The sequence below is a fragment of the Muscardinus avellanarius genome, assembly GCF_963383645.1.
Source record: "Muscardinus avellanarius genome assembly, chromosome: 3".
Classification (NCBI taxonomy): Eukaryota; Metazoa; Chordata; class Mammalia; order Rodentia; family Gliridae; genus Muscardinus; species Muscardinus avellanarius.
The window spans coordinates 5,907,134-5,925,626 of record NC_137788.1 but is presented as its reverse complement, the minus strand read 5'-3'; the positions used below and the strand labels follow the sequence as shown (position 1 = coordinate 5,925,626).

The 18,493-nt window shown below is 48.6% G+C and overlaps 1 protein-coding gene across 1 annotated transcript in view; it reads right to left on the bottom strand.

Moving 5' to 3' along the window:
- Positions 1 to 2,366: 2,366 nt before the first annotated feature.
- Positions 2,367 to 18,493, bottom strand: part of PER3 (period circadian regulator 3) — a gene marked incomplete at both ends in the record, with an annotated part of 46,210 nt that continues 30,083 nt past the window's right edge. The window contains 10 exons of the mRNA XM_080691267.1: positions 2,367 to 2,439; positions 4,591 to 4,621; positions 4,753 to 4,865; positions 5,554 to 5,688; positions 9,562 to 9,626; positions 9,885 to 10,035; positions 11,546 to 11,726; positions 12,764 to 12,875; positions 14,265 to 14,992; positions 15,580 to 15,804. Of these exons, the coding sequence (XP_080547393.1) occupies positions 2,367 to 2,439; positions 4,591 to 4,621; positions 4,753 to 4,865; positions 5,554 to 5,688; positions 9,562 to 9,626; positions 9,885 to 10,035; positions 11,546 to 11,726; positions 12,764 to 12,875; positions 14,265 to 14,992; positions 15,580 to 15,804 (1,814 nt within the window). The remainder of the gene's footprint in view (positions 2,440 to 4,590; positions 4,622 to 4,752; positions 4,866 to 5,553; positions 5,689 to 9,561; positions 9,627 to 9,884; positions 10,036 to 11,545; positions 11,727 to 12,763; positions 12,876 to 14,264; positions 14,993 to 15,579; positions 15,805 to 18,493) is intronic.

The following is an 18,493-nucleotide window of genomic DNA, read 5'->3' as shown; positions in this document are numbered from 1 at the left end:
CCTAGAAAGCTCTCGGTGTTTCCTTCTGGGTCCCTGTGGTCCATCTTCCCCAGCCTCTTCACAGCTGTGTGGAGGGTCCAGCCCCGCCCCGCCCTGGCGGTTCTGGGTCTCGCAGCCATGCTCCAGATCAAGAGATTTATTTACTTGTTGGCACTGGGGATTGAACCCAGGGGCGTTCTACCTCCAAGCTACAGCCCCCTGGCCCTATTTACTTATTTTGAAACAGGGTCTCATTCACGGCTGAAGGTCTTGCTAAGTTGCTGAAACTGGCCTCAAGCTTCCGACCCTCCTGTCTTAGCCTCCTCCGCATTGGACACACCACACCTGGCCAATTGCTTAATTTTAGCCAAACATTTCCCCAACATTTTGACCAGAAGCCCGCCTTTGGCCTCATAACACTGGCAAAAACATACTCTGGACACGATGCACTAAATTCTGGAGGCAAGCACTGCTGGAGGCCCCCAGCGGGCTAAACCAGCCAGCGGCGGGGTGGTGGCGGCGGCGTCTACATGTGGCTGGTGATTGTTCAGATGTTGATATTCTTCTGAATTGAAGGATTATGATTAAAGATTAAGATCATACAGATTAGTAGGATGTGCTCAATTAGTTCTAAAATAAGAAAACTCAGGGTCACCTTAAAGACGTTCATTTCAAGACCAAAGGCCTGGGCCACAGAGGATAGTAAATGTGCAGAAACAGGCCAGCGAGGCTTAGGAAAGCTGATGGCGACCCCAGGCTGGACAGAAGAGGTGGAGGGGCCTGGACCCGCTTGCACAGCTGCAGCCCAGGCATCTGACATCGCCCGTAAAAGCTTCTTTCCATGTGAGACTGTACTCACGGGTAACTTACCTGTCTTCTGGATTGATCTGGTTTCAGGCTTTCTCTGGAAAAGATTCCAACATCTTATTGAGTAAGCTTTTGGCCAGAGCCAGGAAACAACACAAGCAGCAGGGGCCCCGCTCGGAATGCTTCTGGAAATACTGTGTGTGAAGGGAGACGTGCCGCCCCCAGTCACCTCTGATGCACCCCGCTTGGACACGCAACCCCAGGGCCCGCTTGACAACAGTGTGAGCAGCACCCAGGCGACCACACCTGGCCCGCTCCCGGAAAATAAACCCTGTTTTGCAACTACCATGAGCAGTCGCTTTACTTAAAAGCATATCTTGAAAAACCTTACGTTTCTTCTTTCAATTCAGAGAACTTCTTGAAGATTTGAAAGTAAAGCCAGTAAATGAGCAGATGCAAATGTTAAGGAAAAAACGGCACCGAAGACTTAGTAAGAACCATCAAACCGCTCATCATTAAACAAATGACTTTGCTATGATGTCCCCTCAAGTCTTAAAAATAACATGGTATTGAGACAGGCAGGACTCGAGGCTGTGGAATTAATGATGTACCCTGGCTTATTAATCTTTGAAAACCACTTGTATGTGTAGTACTAATTTGTGTGTGTGTGTGTGTGTGTGTGTGTGTGTGTGTGTGTCTGTGTTTCTGAGGATCGACTCCAGGATATTCTACCTCCAAGTTACACCCCCAGACCTTTTTGTTTTGAAACAGGGGCTATTGCTCAGGCTGGCCTTGAACCCCATTTCTCCTGTCTCAGCCTTGCAAGTACTGACACTATACAGGCATGTGCCACCATGCCTGCTAAGTGACCGCTTTTTAAATTTTATTTTGTGGTACTGGGGGGTGGAACTCAGGGACTTTTTACCTCCGGGCTACACTCCCAGACCTATTTTATACTTTATTTGGAAACAGGATCTCACAAGCTGCTGAGAGCCTAAGTAGCTGAGGCTGGCTTTGAACCTGTGCGATCCTCCTGTCTCAGCCTCCGAAGCGCTGGGATTATAAGCATGCACCACCACGCCCGGCTTGAATGCTTTTTTAAAAAAGCAATACCACAGCTTGGAGACCTTAAAAATGAAGAACATCTCAAGTGAAGGGCATTATAGGGACAGTGAATTCTAGGTTCCATTAGAGAAAGCTCATATGCTTAGACTCCCTTAGCTGACCTAGGTCTTGGGAACTTGGAAACATTTTCACACCAAGACTTGATCATTTTTTGTGGGCTCAAGGGTCAAAGCTCACTTACTTTAGGGAAAAATATCTTTGTTTCTTATAGAGACAAGACTGAGGCATTAAAGATATACCCTGGCTTATTAACCTTTGACAAACACTTGCAGGTATAGTACTAATCTGCGTCCCACCAGCAGGTCTATATACTGCAGCGTGGTCTGCGCACGTGTGGAGCCCTGGCTGAGTACCAAGGCTTTCAGGGGAACCCGAGATGCCCTGCCCGGGCACACCTTCCCCTCCTGCCTCCCTTGTGTCAGGGCCACAGGCCCCCACGCGGTGGCATCACCTGGTCAGCAGCACTCACGGCTCTCAGAGGGCACAGGAGTGGTACAGCTTTCCTGATCTAAGATGTCGGGGGCGTACCTGTAGGGAAAAATGCTTTGTGGGTGAAGAGCGAGGTAATCTCAGACACAGCCAAGGAGCTCAGTGAAGCCACAGGGGTTCTCTCCTTGGGACGGCAGTGCTCAAGAGTGGACCCCCACTGAGGTGATCCTGAGCCCCTCGAGCAATTGTTCCCTCCGCTCTGCGGTCAGCTCACTAGGTCCCTGACCCTCCTTCCTGGGCGTCCTGTGAAGCGGGCCCCCACGGGGGTGCTTGGCCCAGGCCTGCCAGGGACCGCCGTGAAGGGCAGCTGTCCTGCCTGCCACTGTTGTGATACAGAAAGGCACCGGGGGCTTCTCACATCTGAACGCCCCGCTGGCTCCTGGATCTTGTGCCATATTTTAATTTCTAGATTTTATTGGCACCAAGTCATACAGCTTCATAAATAAGACACGCCTACCCTGCAGTCTGTAATCTTGATAAATGAATTTCATGACATTGGCATCAGAATTATTAAGTACTAAAGTATATATACACGTACTCAGGACCCAACAACCCCTCGGCAGTGCTGAAGTGCGACAGCGCTGAGCCGGGGCCGCCTGCCCTCTGGCACAGCGGGCGCGGGCTGGGCGCCTCTGAGGAGGGCACTGCTGGGCTGCCAGCCGACCCAGGGACGCATGAAGCTTTTTTTTTTTTTGGTGCGCCACCACGCCCAGCCGGCGTGAAGCATCCTGGCAGCGGCTCGACGCAGGCTGCCACCACGGCTCAGGAAAACGCCTCAAGTTCTGGATGTACAGTTTATTGTCTTCATTTAAAAAATACCCCAAAAATGTTAATAACCATTAAAAGCAGGTAAATTCACATGGTTAACTACAAATTCAGCTGAAACAAACTTTCAATTCGGCTTAAATTTACTTGTGAATTATGATGAAGTTTCACTTGAGTGAAAATGGTTCCATTCCCTCAGCATCTTGTTGTTATAAATCTTAACCTCCGGCCCAAGAAAATACGCTTTTTTGGTAACATTTATGTAAACACTGAAGCCTGTAATACACACTTTTATTATCAATTTCTATGGTCATTAATACAAAAAGCTAGTAAGTGTGAACAAAGCTTCCGCGCAGAGGCCCGGGGAGGGGCGAGAGCGCTGCGGGGCCGCGGCCGGCGGCAGCGACCACCTCCAGATGCACCAGTCTTACCAAGGGAGAGGCTTCATCCACGGTTCACAGACCTCGCTACCATAAGCACCAGTTTCAAATCAAGCTGCGGATAACATACGCTCCATACAATGTGTGCTAAGGCGGAGAAACGAGCGATTTGAGATCAAGATCAAGATCCAGAGTAGGGAGAGAGAAGAGCTCACGAAATTAGAGGACATAAAGTTTAAAATATGTACACAGAAACGAAGAATGAGCCTGAGAGCTCCAACTCAAAATTACCATTAGAGAAGGTCCTCAGTGGACATTATAGAGGATATTTTTTTTTTCAGTCCTGGGGATTGAACCTAGAGATATTCTACCTCCAAGTTACACCCCAGCCCAATTTTACTTCTTATTTGGAAACAGGGTCTCACTAAACTGCTGAGGGCCTTGCTAAGTTGCTACGCCTGGCTTTGAACCTACGATCAATCAATCCTCCTGTCAGCCTCCCACACACTGAGATTACAGGCGTGAGCCCCCATGCCTGTCTCCAGATAACTTTTAACTTGATTTTTACCAAGTAGAAAAATACCATGCATTATTTACTCAACACACAAAGACCTCAGGAATCATTTAGCTATCGAGACGGAGCAGAACATGCGTTCCCTAGTCATAAGACAGCAATATCTGCATGGGACTGCTTAATATTAGAAAATTCCGAGATGTCAAAGGCAGCATTTGAAAACGGTTTTGATACCTTCAGCTTGAATTATCATCCAGAAACCACTACTCTACAAAGGAAATCTGAGCTACAGGATTGGAGAAGCAGGTCCTGCAGGCATCGTGCAGAAAGAGCAATTCTATTAATCATATTGAGAATGCATTTATAAAAAGCTACAAAACTTCAAAGGAGAAAGAAGTGTTTTCCTAAAACTAAAACCAAAACAAAAAAGAAAAATAAGTTAGTTGCAAGTTATTAAAAAAATAAAAGGTTACTGCAACCTTCATTATCTCTATTTCTTTTTCTGAAGGGCATGGGTGTGAATTTGTCTACCATTCCAAGTCTGAGAAGGAGTCGTGGACTTCTGTAAGAGCACCAGACAGTGAGCAGACTTATCAGGTGATAATCGCCCACTTCTTAAAAGACACACTGCAGGTGGCAGAGCAGAGTCGGGGCTCTGCGGTCCCAGAAGCTCAGGGCCACCAGCGAGCGCACCCGGAGCAGCTTCTCCCTGGGGAGTCTCCAAACTCTGTCCCTTGTTCATGGCGAAAAAGGCAGCGCCAATCGGAGCTCTGGCCGGCATGGAGACACCTCTTTGTGTCAATTTTCTGAAAAGGAAGAGTTAATGGTACCAAACATTTAAACACAAATGCAGTCAGAACTTTTGAAGCATTTTACAATCATTTTTTTTTAAACAAAACACTTTAAAGAGAAACACCACTGGTTGAGTAAGAGGCTCTTCACATACACCAAGGATGCAAGCCGTGTAAACTGACGGATTCTTAAGAAAAGCCTTTCAGTGAAAGGCAGAGCCAAAATGCAGCAACACGATGCATTCTGCACCCAGGCATTTCTGGACTGATTAACGGGCGAGAGACTTTGTTGGAGAGAGCTGGAATGTCGTGTCTTCATCGCGGAGGGGAAGCACCGAGCCCTACAAAGCCAAGGGGAGCGTCCGCTTATAGAGCTTGTGGGAAGCCTACGGCCCTACGTGCATTTCTTCTGCACTCTAACAGGGAAAAGTGACTTCTGTAACAACAGAACAGAACAACTGCGGCTACGGTCTGGGGCTCACCCTCGCTGTACTTATAATTTATTTGGGTGATGTCTGAAAGTTGACGTATACATACCTCTTTAAAGGCAATCCAATCTCTTTAGAAAATTTACCTAGAAAAGGAGCCTAACTGGCGGTTTTAACATATCAGAACAAAGTGAAAATCCTGTATACAAGGTCTGCTTCAGAAAACGGATGTCCATTAAAAAGCAAGAAAGGGGGGGGGGGTCTTCATCAGCCACTCCGTCGGCTCTGGAGGCGCAGAGCCCGGGGCGTGGCGGGCCTGGTCAGAGTGCTGCGTGGTCTTCTGCGGGCTGCTGCCCGTGGGGCTCCGCAGCGTCGCCGGCCGGGCCGCTCTTGTCACAGGGGGCACAGCTCTACAGGAGGGAAAACAGAGGTGCCTCATACAGGGCTATCTGGAGAGGCTTTAACTCAGGAAAAGGCTGGCCAAGCAACCCATTTCTAAGCCCCCAACTTACTTATGTTTGAAAATATCCTCTGTATAAGAAACTTAAATAATAATTCGTAATTGACATGGCATTAAATAAAAAATTTTTGCCAGGTGTGGTGGTGCACGCTTGTAATCCCAGTACTTGGGAAGCTGGGCAGGTTTGAAGCCAGCCCCAGCAGCCTAGTGAGGCTCTCAGTAACCTACCAAGACCCTGTTTACAAATAAAAAAAATTTAAAAAGATGCTGGAGATGTAGTCTGGAAGCAGAATGCCTCTGTGTTCAATCCCCAGCACTACCAAAAACAAAAACAAAACAAAACAAAAAACAAGGAAATCAAGAATCTTAAGAGAAAACCAAAAGAATAGGAAATCTCAGTGATTCTTCTAATAAAAGACTAGTATTTAGAATAAAAAACTTAAAAACTTAACATAAAAAAACCCATGTAACCCAATCAAAAATGGGCATGTGAAATAAACAGATACCTCACAAAAGAAAAAATAAAAATGTCCAATAAATACATGAAAAAATGTTCAACATCATTAGCAATCAGAGAGATACAAATCACATCTACATTGAGATTCCACTTCATGTCAATTAGAATGGCAATCATCAAAAATACTAACATTAAATTTATTTAGAATAACAAAAAGCCCAGAATAGCCAAAGTAGTTCTCAAGAACAAAAACCATGCAGGAGGAATCACAATACCTGACTTTAAACTACACTAGAAAGCCACTGTAATAAAAACAGCATGGTATTGGCAAAAAAACAGATACATAGACCAATGGAGCTGAATAGAAGACCCAGAAACAAGTCCACACACTTTCAGCCAATTGATTTTTGACAAAGGGGCCAAAAACATACACTGGAGAAAAGATAGCCTGTTCAACAAATGTTGTTGGCAAAACTGGTTAACCATATGCAGAAAATTGGAAATGAATCCCACTTTCTCACCCTGTACAAAAGTCAATTCAAGAAGGATCAAAGACTTGGAAACTAAACCAGAGACCTTGAAGCTCCTTGAAGAGGGCATAGGTCCAACACTGCAACACATAGGCACAGACAAACACTTTCTCAGAAGACCCCAAAGGCACAACAAATTAAAAGACGAATCAATACGTGGGATTGCATGAAACTGAAGAGCTTCTGTTCAGCAAAGGAAACTGTCAAGAACCTCAATCGAGAGCCAACAGAATGGGAGAAGATTTTTGCCACCTACACCTCCGATAGAGGACTAATATCTAGAATATACAGAGAACTCAAGAAACTCAACACTAAGAAAACAAAGCATCCAATAACAAAATGGGCAAATGAACTAAATAGACACTTCACAAAAGAAGAAATTCAACTGGCCAATAAATGCATGAAAAAATGCTCAACATCACTGGCAATCAGAGAGATGCAAATCAAAACTACCCTGAGATTTCACCTAACTCCAACTAGAACGGCCATCATTCAAAACACAAACAACAACAGATGCTGGCGAGGATGTGGAGAAGTGGGAACTCTAAGACATTGTGGGTGGGATTGCAAATTAGTGCAACCACTTTGGAAAACAGTATGGAGAATCCTCAGAAGAATGGGAACAAATCTACCATTTGATCCAGCAATACCACTGTTGGGTATCTACCCAAAAGAAAGGAAACCAAACTACCAAACTAATGCATGTGTACCTATGTTCATAGCTGCACAATTCACCATAGCCAAACTATGGAACCAGCCAAGATGTCCATCAATAGAGGAATGGATTACAAAACTGTGGCATATGTACACAATGGAATTTTACTCAGCCATCAAAAAAATACAATTCCATCACTTACAGGGAAATGGATGGAACTGGAGGACATTATGCTAAGTGAGATTAGTCAGTCACAAAAAATAAGAAATCGGATGTTCTCACTAATATGTGAGAGTTAGGGAGAAAATGGGTCATAGGAGGAACTCTAGATGAAAAAGGAAATCCTATAGAGGAGCAGACATGACAACCTAAAGAAGGAGAAAGGAGGGGGGAAGAGGAAAATCTCTAAAACACACAATGTACTTAAACGTATCGAAGTCAACCACTAAGCCGAGCAAGAGAAGGAGGGAGGGGGAGGGAATGGGGTGGGAATTGGGTAGTGGTTAAATCGGTGATGTGTACATGTATGTACACACAAGTTTTTTACCCTAATATGATGTATGAATATAATGCACCAATAAAAAATTTAAAAAAAAAAGCAGTCATGGCCAAAAAAAATAAAAAATAAAAAAATAAAAAAGGGATTATAGTTCAAAAAAAAAAAAAAAGGCAAATACTAACAATAATGCTGCTGCCAGGGATGTGGGTAAACCCAAGTTCTTAAGCACTGTTAGTGGAATATCAAATCAGTACAGCTGCTTTGGCGATCAGTGCAGAGGTTCCTCAGAAGCCTGGAAATGGATCCACCATGCGACCCAGCTAACAGTGCTCCTGGGCAGCTTTCCTAAGGGACTAAAGCAGAGCATCACAGTGATACAGGCACAGCCATGTTCACAGCAGCACAGGGCATGACAGCCAGATATGGAACCAGCCAGGTGTCCATCAAGAGACCAACGGGTTATGAATTATGAAATATACACACAGTATAATTTTACTTGGCCTTAAAAAACAAAATTTTGTCATTTTCAGGAAGATGAATGGAATTAGACAATGTTACGTGAGGAAGGTCACGTTTCCCCGCGTCTGTGGAAGCCAGGGAGAACCTGGGATACGAAGCGACTCCAGGCAAAGGAAGAGAAGCCCAGCGGAGCGAGGGCGCGGGGAGGGAGGGGCGATGTGAGGGAGGCGCGTCCACGGCCACGAGGCACAAACCACGTCACTGCCAGCCTCAACACCACGGACTATGGGGAGGGGGCCGTGAGGAGCTTGGCACGTGCTGTGCACAGGCGTCGTGCTCTAAACTTCATCGTAGGCATGATTACAAAGCACCAGCAAAAACTTAAAAAAAAAAAAACTGGAAAAACCAATAAAGTGACAGAGCATGTCAAAGTGACAGAAAATGTAAAAAGAAACCGAAAAGAAATTCTGTACCTGAAAAATCAAAGAGAAATTCCCTAGAGGGATTCCAAGGAAGATCTGGGTAGGCAGAAGGCAGAACTGGGGGCCTGGAGCCAGGACAAGTGAAGCCGTGAGCTCAAAGCCGCGCAGAAAGAGCCAAGACTAACGGACGTGAACAGAGCCCACAGCACACGCGGCCTCGTCAAGGAGCAATGTAGGCACCGGGGGAGTCAGACAAGAAGGGCACCGGGCGTGGCGACCCCCCAGTTCCCAGGATTTGGGAGGCTCACGGGTTTGAGGCCAGCTTCGGCGAGTTACCCAGACCTTGTTTCCAAATAAAAAATAAAATTGGTCTGAGGGTATAAAACGTAGAGTATCTCTGGGTTTCATCCCCAGTAACACACACACACACACACACACACACACACACACACACACACACACGGAAGAAGAAAAAGAGAAGAGAAAGAAACAGAGTGTATGTGGAAAAATAATGGCTAAAAGTTTTCCACATTTAACGAAAGACACGAATATACATATCCAAGCTCTATGAACTACAAATAGGATGAACTCAGAGACCCACGCATGAAAACACAATACAAACAGTCTAAAGCTGAAGACTAAGAGACACCCTCAAGGCAGCAAGGGGAGGAGGAGTCCCCATACACAGCCAATAATACGAACAGCGTATGTCTGCTCTGTCTGGGAGTTTTGAGAGGCCAGAAGGCAAGAGGGAATATATTCAAAGTTCTTAAGGAAAAAGCTTTGAACCAAGACTCCTACATCTGCCCAAACTCCTCTAAATGTAAGGGGGAACCAGACGTGGTGATGCAGCGGTGACCCAAGGACTGTGAAGGCACAAGCAGAGGACTGTGAGTTTACGGGCAGCCTCCACAACCGAGCAAACCTCAGAATAGAAACGAAAAGGACCGGGGTCGCATCTCAGTGGTAGAGTCCCCCTGGGTTTGATCCCCAGCAAAGAACAGAACTGTCTGCTTACATTATTTTGTTTATCAGTAAAGCAGAGATTGTGCCACCTACATCGATGACGAGGCTGCTAGCTGGCACACGCTAGTCGACGCACGGTGGCCTGTGCCTGTACTTACCTGGCCGTGCACCTTGCGAGGGATGGCCTGCCTCTGAATCCAGGCGTGCGCCTCGGCCAGCTCCGCCTCCTGCCCAGGAGAAAAATGGGGCTGCTGCAGTTTCATGCTCTCCAGCTTCTCTAGGTCTTCTTTCAGCACAACGTCTTTAGCTCTGGAAACAACAGCAACGACAAAACCTCAAACACCACCTCAGCGGTCCTGAGTGAGGCACGAGGCTCCCCTTGAGTCGCTGCAAAGCAGCCCTCGTTTTGGGCGGCAGTGTACTTGGCATCTTGTTACTACAACACACATCTCGAGAACACAGCGGATCCGCCTGTCAGCCAGTCAGTACAGCAACCCCGCCTCATACTGGAAACCTTCCAATAAAGCGCACAGGACATGGCTCTTCTTTCCTACCAGAGTCTAAAGAAAAAAGCTTTCAGACTTGTGCGCTGTCTGTGAAAGCACAGCCATTCTGTGTCCTTGTCTCATAATGAGTATCATTTGTCTAATCTGGATCTGAACACATGAGCCTTACCACCACGATCCTGGCTTTAGGCTTTAAGAAATCATTTACTGTCAGGCGTGCTGGGCCAGGCTTGTAATCTCAGTATTTAGGAGGCTGAGACAGGGGGATCACAGGTTTGAGGCTGGTCTCAGCAATTCAGTAAGGCCTCCATCACCTGAGATCCTGTCTTAAAATAAAAAACAAAACATGGCTGGGGGTGTAGCTCAGGGGAAGAATGCTCCTGGATTCAATCCCTAGGAACACACACACACACACACACACACACACACACACACACACACACATTTGTTGCTAGCCAGGCACGGTGGCACCCACCTGTAATACCAGTACTTGAGAGGCTGAGACAAGAGGATAACAGGTTTGAGGCCAACCTCAGCAACTTAGTGAGATTTGATTCAAAAGAAGAAAAGGAAAAAGGATTGGAGGTAGAGCACCGTGGGTTTAATCCCCAGTAGAAAAACAAACAAAAAACAAACAAACAAAAAACATGTCGCCTGACTTCAAATGACCAAATCTAAAAACATATTTTTCTAAGGATATGGACAAAGCATTTAAAAACTGCTGTATATTTAAAACACATCAGAAACCACATAAGTATAAGAAGTGGGTCTTTTAAGCCGGGCGTGGTGGCGCACGCTTGTAATCCCCGCATTTGGGAGGCTGAGACCGGAGGATCGCGGTTTGCGGACAGCCTCAGATACTTAGTGAGGCCCTCTGCAACTCAGTGAGGCCCTGCTTCAAAATAAAGAATAAAAAGTAGGGCTGGTACCCTGGGTTCCAGCCCCAGTACCGCTAAAAAAAAAAAAGTGGCCTTCCATGGCGCTGGCTTTTTCGTTTCATACACATTTGAACCTGAGTAGAGCACAGCCGCACCACTTCTACTTCCTGCGGTGCTCCCACGGACTGGACGCCGCTGCAGTATTACTGGGCGCCTTTTAATCGGCAGGAGTCACGTGGCCGTTCAATGACCAGCTCCTCGGGGCGGGGCGGGGCGGGGCTTGCTCTTGTCTTTCAGGCTGGTCTTTCTCTTTTCTCAACTGTCCCTTCTACCTTCAAGCTTTCCTTTTTACTAAGAGATGTGGCCCTTTCCCTTGTCTCCCTAACGAGGAAATAAATAAAAGTCTGGCTCACCACTTACAAAAGCGATTCTTACCGCTCGGGCACCTGGTACGTCAGGAGGACGCGCTGTGGCGTTTGCTCTATGGTTCTCCAGATGGACTCCTCGGCTCGGCCGGGAAAGGCTGCCTTCTGCGCACCCTGAGCCTGTCGCCCGTTTTCGGAGATTTCAGACGTAGAACTGCTACTAGTCAAGTACATACCGCTGCCACTGCTTCCTGTCAAGACCATCACCAACAAATTAGGAAACGCGTGTCAGGACTGATCTGCCACAGAGGCCTCACCCTTCAAAGACTGAGGCAACCAGCCAGCAGCGCTCCTCACCCCAGCCCCGCAGCAGCCCCCGCCACAGCCTGCTCACAAAGCCAGCCACCCTGACCACAGGAGCTCCCAAGGTCATTCCTAGTACTGCCTAAGGGAAACGAAAACACACAGCCCCAGGAGCACTCACTAGGAAACACACAGCCCCGGGAGCACTCCCTAGGAAACACACAGCCCCGGGAGCACTCCCTAGGAAACACACAGCCCCGGGAGCACTCCCTAGAAAACACACAGCCCCGGGAGCACTCCCTAGGAAACACACAGCCCCGGGAGCACTCCCTAGGAAACACACAGCCCCGGGAGCACTCCCTAGGAAACACACAGCCCCAGGAGCACTCCCTAGGAAACACACAGCCCCGGGAGCACTCCCTAGGAAACACACAGCACCAGGAGCACTCCCTAGGAAACACACAGCACCAGGAGCACTCCTCCCCAAACGCTCAGCAGCATCACCGATCCCTCCGCGGCCGCCCACTGTGAACAGACACTACGCGAAGCAAATCCACTCAGCAGTCAGAGGAACACAGTGCCCACGTGGACGGCAGGGATGGCCCTCCACTGCCTCGTCCTGAGAGAACCCTAATGCCAAAACCACATACGGGTTCAGTTTATGTGAACTATAGAATGAACAAGCCTCAGGTGCCAGAAAGCAAATCAATGCTTTGCCAGGAGCCAGAGGACCAGGACAGGGACAGCTGAGACGCACCACAGAACTTCCTAGGAAGAAGCGTTTTCTATGGTGATCATGGCAGTGGTTACACTAATGTACCCATCTGCCAGAGGTCTTGTCTTATATACCTAAAATTGGTGAATTTTACTATATGCAAACGTACCCCAGAAAGCTTACAAAAAGGGAGAGGAAAAATGACTTCTGCACCAGTGCCCAACTGGACAGCCTTGACAGAGTCCAAGAAGTGGCTTTCTAGCCCGCTACCTGAGACCGCAGACCTGGCTCCGGAGGGAGAGGCCGTGCGCCGTGACGCCGTGGAGCCGCCACTGGCGGCGAAACCCGCGTTCCCACTGCCACTGCCGCCCAGGACACAGGCCTGAAGGGAAGACACGGGAGAGCATTTCACACGCGGGCGTCACGCCAGAGTGCAGGTCAGCGGCTTCACGAGTTGGATGGAGTAAAATCTATAGATACGACTGAGGAGTCAACACGCTCAGCCGTCCCCGAGAATGCGCGAATGTCCCTTCATGTGTGCACCAGGGGGAGGTGCAGTTTTCTGAGCACCTGCAACACACCAAGCCTTACACAAATGTGTGCCTTCATTTATTTCTGTCCCTCAGGATACGCAATAACGGACATTATATAAGTCCTAAGCATGGTTCCAAGCTCGAGAGCACGACCGTGGGCAGAATGAAGTCCCAGCGCTCGGTCGGCGTGCGCAAAGGAAGGAGGGGCCGCCCATCGGCCGCGGCCTTGCCCTCCAGGACGGGCATTTCCTTGATCTGCACCCTTGTACTTAGAAGATCCTGCACCTCGAGGGCAGCTCACAGCAGCCGTGTAGATGCTCACACGTGTCCTGGGTTCTAACCTACATACGGAATGTCAGATAATAAAGCGTAATCTCACAGATCTGAGAATGCTTTTCTAGGCAAAGTCTGAAAAGTTAAATAAAATGGCCATAAGTTTTCATCTTTAAAAATGACATGTACAGCCAGGCGTGGTGGTGCACGCTTGTCATCCCAGCATTCGGGAGGCTGAGACAGGAGGATCGCGGTTCATGGACAGCTTCAGCTACTTAGTGAGGCCCTCTGCAACTCAGTGAAACTCGGTTTTAAAATAAAGAATAAAATACAGGGCAGGGGTCGAATGCCCTGGGTTTCATCCCCAGATCTGAAGAGAAAAAAAAAAAAAAAAAAAAAAAAGACATGTATAAGTATGAAATTATAAGCTACCTATTTTTGTGTGTGTGGTACTGGGAATGAACCCATATCCCCAGACCTATTTTTGTTTTTATTTTCAAACAGGGCCTCACAAGTTGCTGAGGCTGGCTGGGAACTCTCCTGTCTCAGCCTCTCGAGCACTGTGATTATAGGTATGGGCCACCATGCCCAGCTACACGCCACCTACTTTATGATAAGAAAGAGTGGCTGCTACCTCTTCTATACCCACCTGTTGTCCTACAAGCATGTGTGAAGTATGAGTCTAAGTTCATATCCTACCACATGGCTTACCCCTATCTTTCCAGACCACAGCATCGTGTTCTAAGAAAGTACACTTCAGGGGCATAAACACATTTCCTTTCATACCTGGGCATCGCAGGGTAGAGGTCCCTTGCTCACAGAGAAAACCTGCCAGATGGCACTTTGGAAAGAAGACCTCCTGAGCGCCCGAGAACCAGGCCACAGAGGAGCCGGGGGCACCACACACTCCCGCAGCGCCAGGCCACCCCTCAGGCTGCCGCCTGGCCCGAGCACCTGCGGCCCACCCCTGCGCCTTTGGGGGACGCGAACTTCCTTTCTTGCACACGGCTGGCACCACTTACACACTCAGCTTCTGGCCCAGGGTCCCTTCCCCTGGGGCCGGAGAATCCGGAGGACCCGGGCGTTGCTTCCTGGAGCAGGTTTAACTGCAGCGGCGAGCTGCTCCGAGAACTGACGAACGGGAGCCCTCTGCTCTGCGGCTCCCAGTGCTCCTCCACTCTGCTCTGGCTGTTGACTGGAGGAGGTGGTTCCAGGATTGGAGCCACTGCTGACACAGAGGGTGGCATCTCAGAAGGGCCTACGACCCCCGAGAATGGATATGAAGAGAAAGGCGGGGCCCACAGAGGACAGGCCGGGGGGTCCTGCAGGAAGACGGTCAGGTACGCGTTCACGTGAGCAGGGAAAGCGGCGAGAGTCTGCAGGCCGCTGCACAGAGGCGGCACCGGTGGACATTCAGGTGCAGCTCCCCAGGCTGCGGAGGCCACGACTGGGAAGGGGAAAGGCGGGAGGAGATACGGGGCCAGGCTGGGAGCCGTGGCAGGGGCGGGCAGTGCCGGGCCAGAGGCGCGGGGAGAAGAGGCAGTGGGAGGGTGCCAGGGCTGCCCGCCCCGAGCCAGCCCCCGGGCCGGGGCCCCGCCGGAGCCACTGCTGCCGGGCGGCACCGGGAGCTTCTTTCGTTTGTACTTTCCTTTCTTGCACCCAGCTGATCTGGTCTGCTTGGGAGCAGCATCTCCTGAAAGGACAAAGATGGGGTTAGAGAAGATTAAGCCATTTGTAGGGACTCGTGGGGAGATCAGGAAGGAGTAACACTGCCAACAGTAACCAGGTCTACCACAGGAGGGTGAAGGGCCCGAAGACAGGAACACGACTGTGGATAAACACTGCTGCACCTCCTGGCCAGCTTCCTACAGGAAGTGCCTCACGCGTCATAAAGACCCCACGCGGACTGCTGATATTAGTAAGTCATCCAGCCTGTGCTGCTCTCCGGCACGCCCTGCTGCCCGCTCCTCACGCTGGCTCCCGACCGCAGACGAAGACTACTCAGGAAAGCAGCCTGCGTCTGTACTGAACAGAGGCGCTTGCTTCCTGTCCTCAGGCCCTCCCCACAGCATACCAACTCTCCACACTGCAGGAGGCACAGGAGGAGAGGAGTTTAAGCGCCCAGGAGCCTGCGCAGGTCTCTGTCCTTTTCCGAAAGGGACTCGAGACTCCGTGGGCTCCGGTCTCAGCCGGGGCCCACCCATACCTGAGGGGACTCGAGCTGTACCTGATTTTTACCAGCTACAAAGACAAATGGAATATACCTTTAACACTAACTACCTTGAGCACAGGAGTGCTTGGCTTTGCTCGTGCTCTCCTGAAGGTAGCAGCTGTAGGGTGAGGACAGGATTTTCTCCCTGAGCCTGTCAACGTAATCCTGCTCCTCCCTCTGCGTGTGGGCTGACAGGGCGTCGGCCGTGAGCCCCACGTGCTGAGATTCTTCTGTGGTGAAAAGAGCTGGCTGTGCGCTTAGGGTCCAGGGCTCACATGCGAGGGCAGCGTCCTCTGCAGAGGGGAGACAGACTTAACTGCAACTCGTATCAAGTATTTGTATTTTTACCTTTTTAACAGCCTTTTAATAAATTTTTACAAACATTATGACTGTTGGGATATAAAAAACTTCATCAGCCTAGCACAAAAAGTCTTATCTTTATATTTTTGTATGCATAAGTACATACTTTATAGAGCTTTAATAATAGTACACATATTTAATTCTTTATTATAAATTTTTTCTATCTTCCTGAATTCTTTAAACATTTATTTTTATCATTAAATTTACTTTCGAAATAGGTAATTATATTCACCTATTTAAAAAGCTACTTAGTAGCCGGGCCTGGGGCATGCTTGTCATCTCAGGACTCAGGAGGCTGAGACGGGAGGATCGCAGGTGTGAGGCCAGCGGGGTAACTTAGCAAGGATCTCTGCAGCTTAGCAAGACCCTGTTTCCCAATAAAAAAAATAAATAGGTGTGGGGGTGTGCCTCAGTGCTAGCGTGCCTCTGGGTTCAATCCCTAGTGAAACACACACACACACCCCTAGTAACTGGATGCCATGGTGCACGCCTGTAATCCCAATACTTAGGAGGCGGAAACAGGAGGATCTCAGGATCGAGCCCAGCTTTGTTAACTTGGTGAGACCCAGTTTCAAAACAAAAATTAAAAAGGCTGGGAGTACAGCTCAGTGGTACTGCCCCTGGGCTCCATCCCCAGTACTGCCCCCAAAAGAAAGGTTTTTAGTAAATCTCCCCGTCTGGTTCCGTTCGCTGCCTGAGTGCCTTTTACACGTCCTCCGTCTCCTCGTGTAACTGTGAGCACGTGTGAATCAGACGCTCAGCTCCGTCCCACTGGCTGTCTTTACCCGAAAGGCACACTGGACATTAGGCTGCAACTTACTTTTTTCACTTAACACTATCCCTTGGGGAAATTTGCCAGTACATAGATAATTCTGTATACTATACAGGATTCCATTTATTTGTACTCCACACTTCTAAGACTCTGGAAATGGACCCTGTGACTTGTAAAAAGTCACTTCTCCCAAGAACAAGGTTTCATGGTGGGCGCTGGAGCCCAGCACCTCTCGGGGCTGCTCAGCGTGCTGGAGCCGGCTGCTTGGCCCCACGCCCCATCCACAAGTGGGCTCTGATGCTCTGAATCGTCTCAGCACACAGAGGACTTCGGCGCTGGCACCAGATTCACCTTCCTGCCTACACGGTGGGGAAAAGGACAAACATGGAAAAGTAGGTTTCAGGGCTTTGAGCCTCAGGTGGTGGACGATGTCGTCTGAGGAGAGGAACCATGGGATGGCCTGGCCCAGCATACCGCCTGCAGGGAGCCAGGCCGCAGTCACCCAGAGGACCTGAGCTTGCGGGAAATGTGCAGAGACGACTCCTGAGAGCGCTCAGGAGAGCGTGTGCCGTGCAGTTGTGTGTGGGAAGAACCTCTGAGGTGGGAGGGTCCGTTCCTGAAACTCAGAACAGCGCTGGCCATCAGCCTCGGCACTCGGTGGCAGGGGCCAGAGGACTCAGGAGGACTTGCCTCAGCGGCAGAGAAAAATCAGTCGCGCCTGGACCATATATGTTGCTGTGGTCCAGATGAATGAATTTTAAAAATAAAGCCGAAATGAACTGGTCTGTTTCCAGTTAACACTTAACTGGGTCCTAAAACAAATCTCAAGAATATTCATAGGAAGACAGAAATACCTGGTACACATTCACAATGACCTGGCATCCACAGAAATATCACCAGGCACGCAGAAAGAAAACATAACCCACAACAATAGCAACAACACAAGCACTGAAGAACAGCGCCTACCACCGAGACAGACAAAAGACGACAAGAGCCAAAGCCATCTTGACAAAGGGCAGAGCAGGAGGATTTACACTCCCACAGTTTCGGCTTTTTGTTGTGGTACTGGGGGTTGAACCCAGGGCCATTCTACCTCCGAGCTACAGCCCCAGCCCTATTTTTTATTCTTTATTTTGAAACAGGGTCTCACTCAATTGCAGAGGACCTCTCTAAGTAGCTGAGGCTGGCCGCGAACCTGTGATCCTGCTCTCTCAGCCTCTCAAGTACTGGGATTTCAAGTGTGCACCACCACGCCTGGCTACACTACCACCTTTAAAGACGTACTATGAACCTACGTGGATCAAGACCATGCTGTATTGGTATAAGACTCTGTTAATCTTGGACATCATTTCAGAGAATCAATTTTTAGCTTTAATTTTTTCTACTGTCTTTTTGACTTTCAATTGAATTCATCTACACCAAAAGTACAGTATGAATCATCAATCTTTTAAAAACGGAGAGTTAGCTGGGCATATAGATACACACCTATAATCCCAGTACTTGGGCGACTGAGACAGGAAGGTCACAGGTTTGAGGACCCACAATGTAGTGAGACTCTTAGCAACCTAGTGAGAGCCTGTAGCTCAGAGGTGGAATGCACATGGGTTCAACCCCCAGTACCACTAAATAAATAAGTAAATGATAAATATATAAAACTCGAGACATATCACAACCAAATATATCTTATAGTCAGTAGACACTCTGTGTAATTGAAAAGAACGCACACTACTTTGTTAGCAAGTATCATGTTCTTTGAAGATTAGGCTTCTCTCTTTCTTTTTTATTTTTTGTTTGTATATGTGTAGTACTGGGGATTGAACCCAGGTGCATTCTAACCTCTGAGCTATATC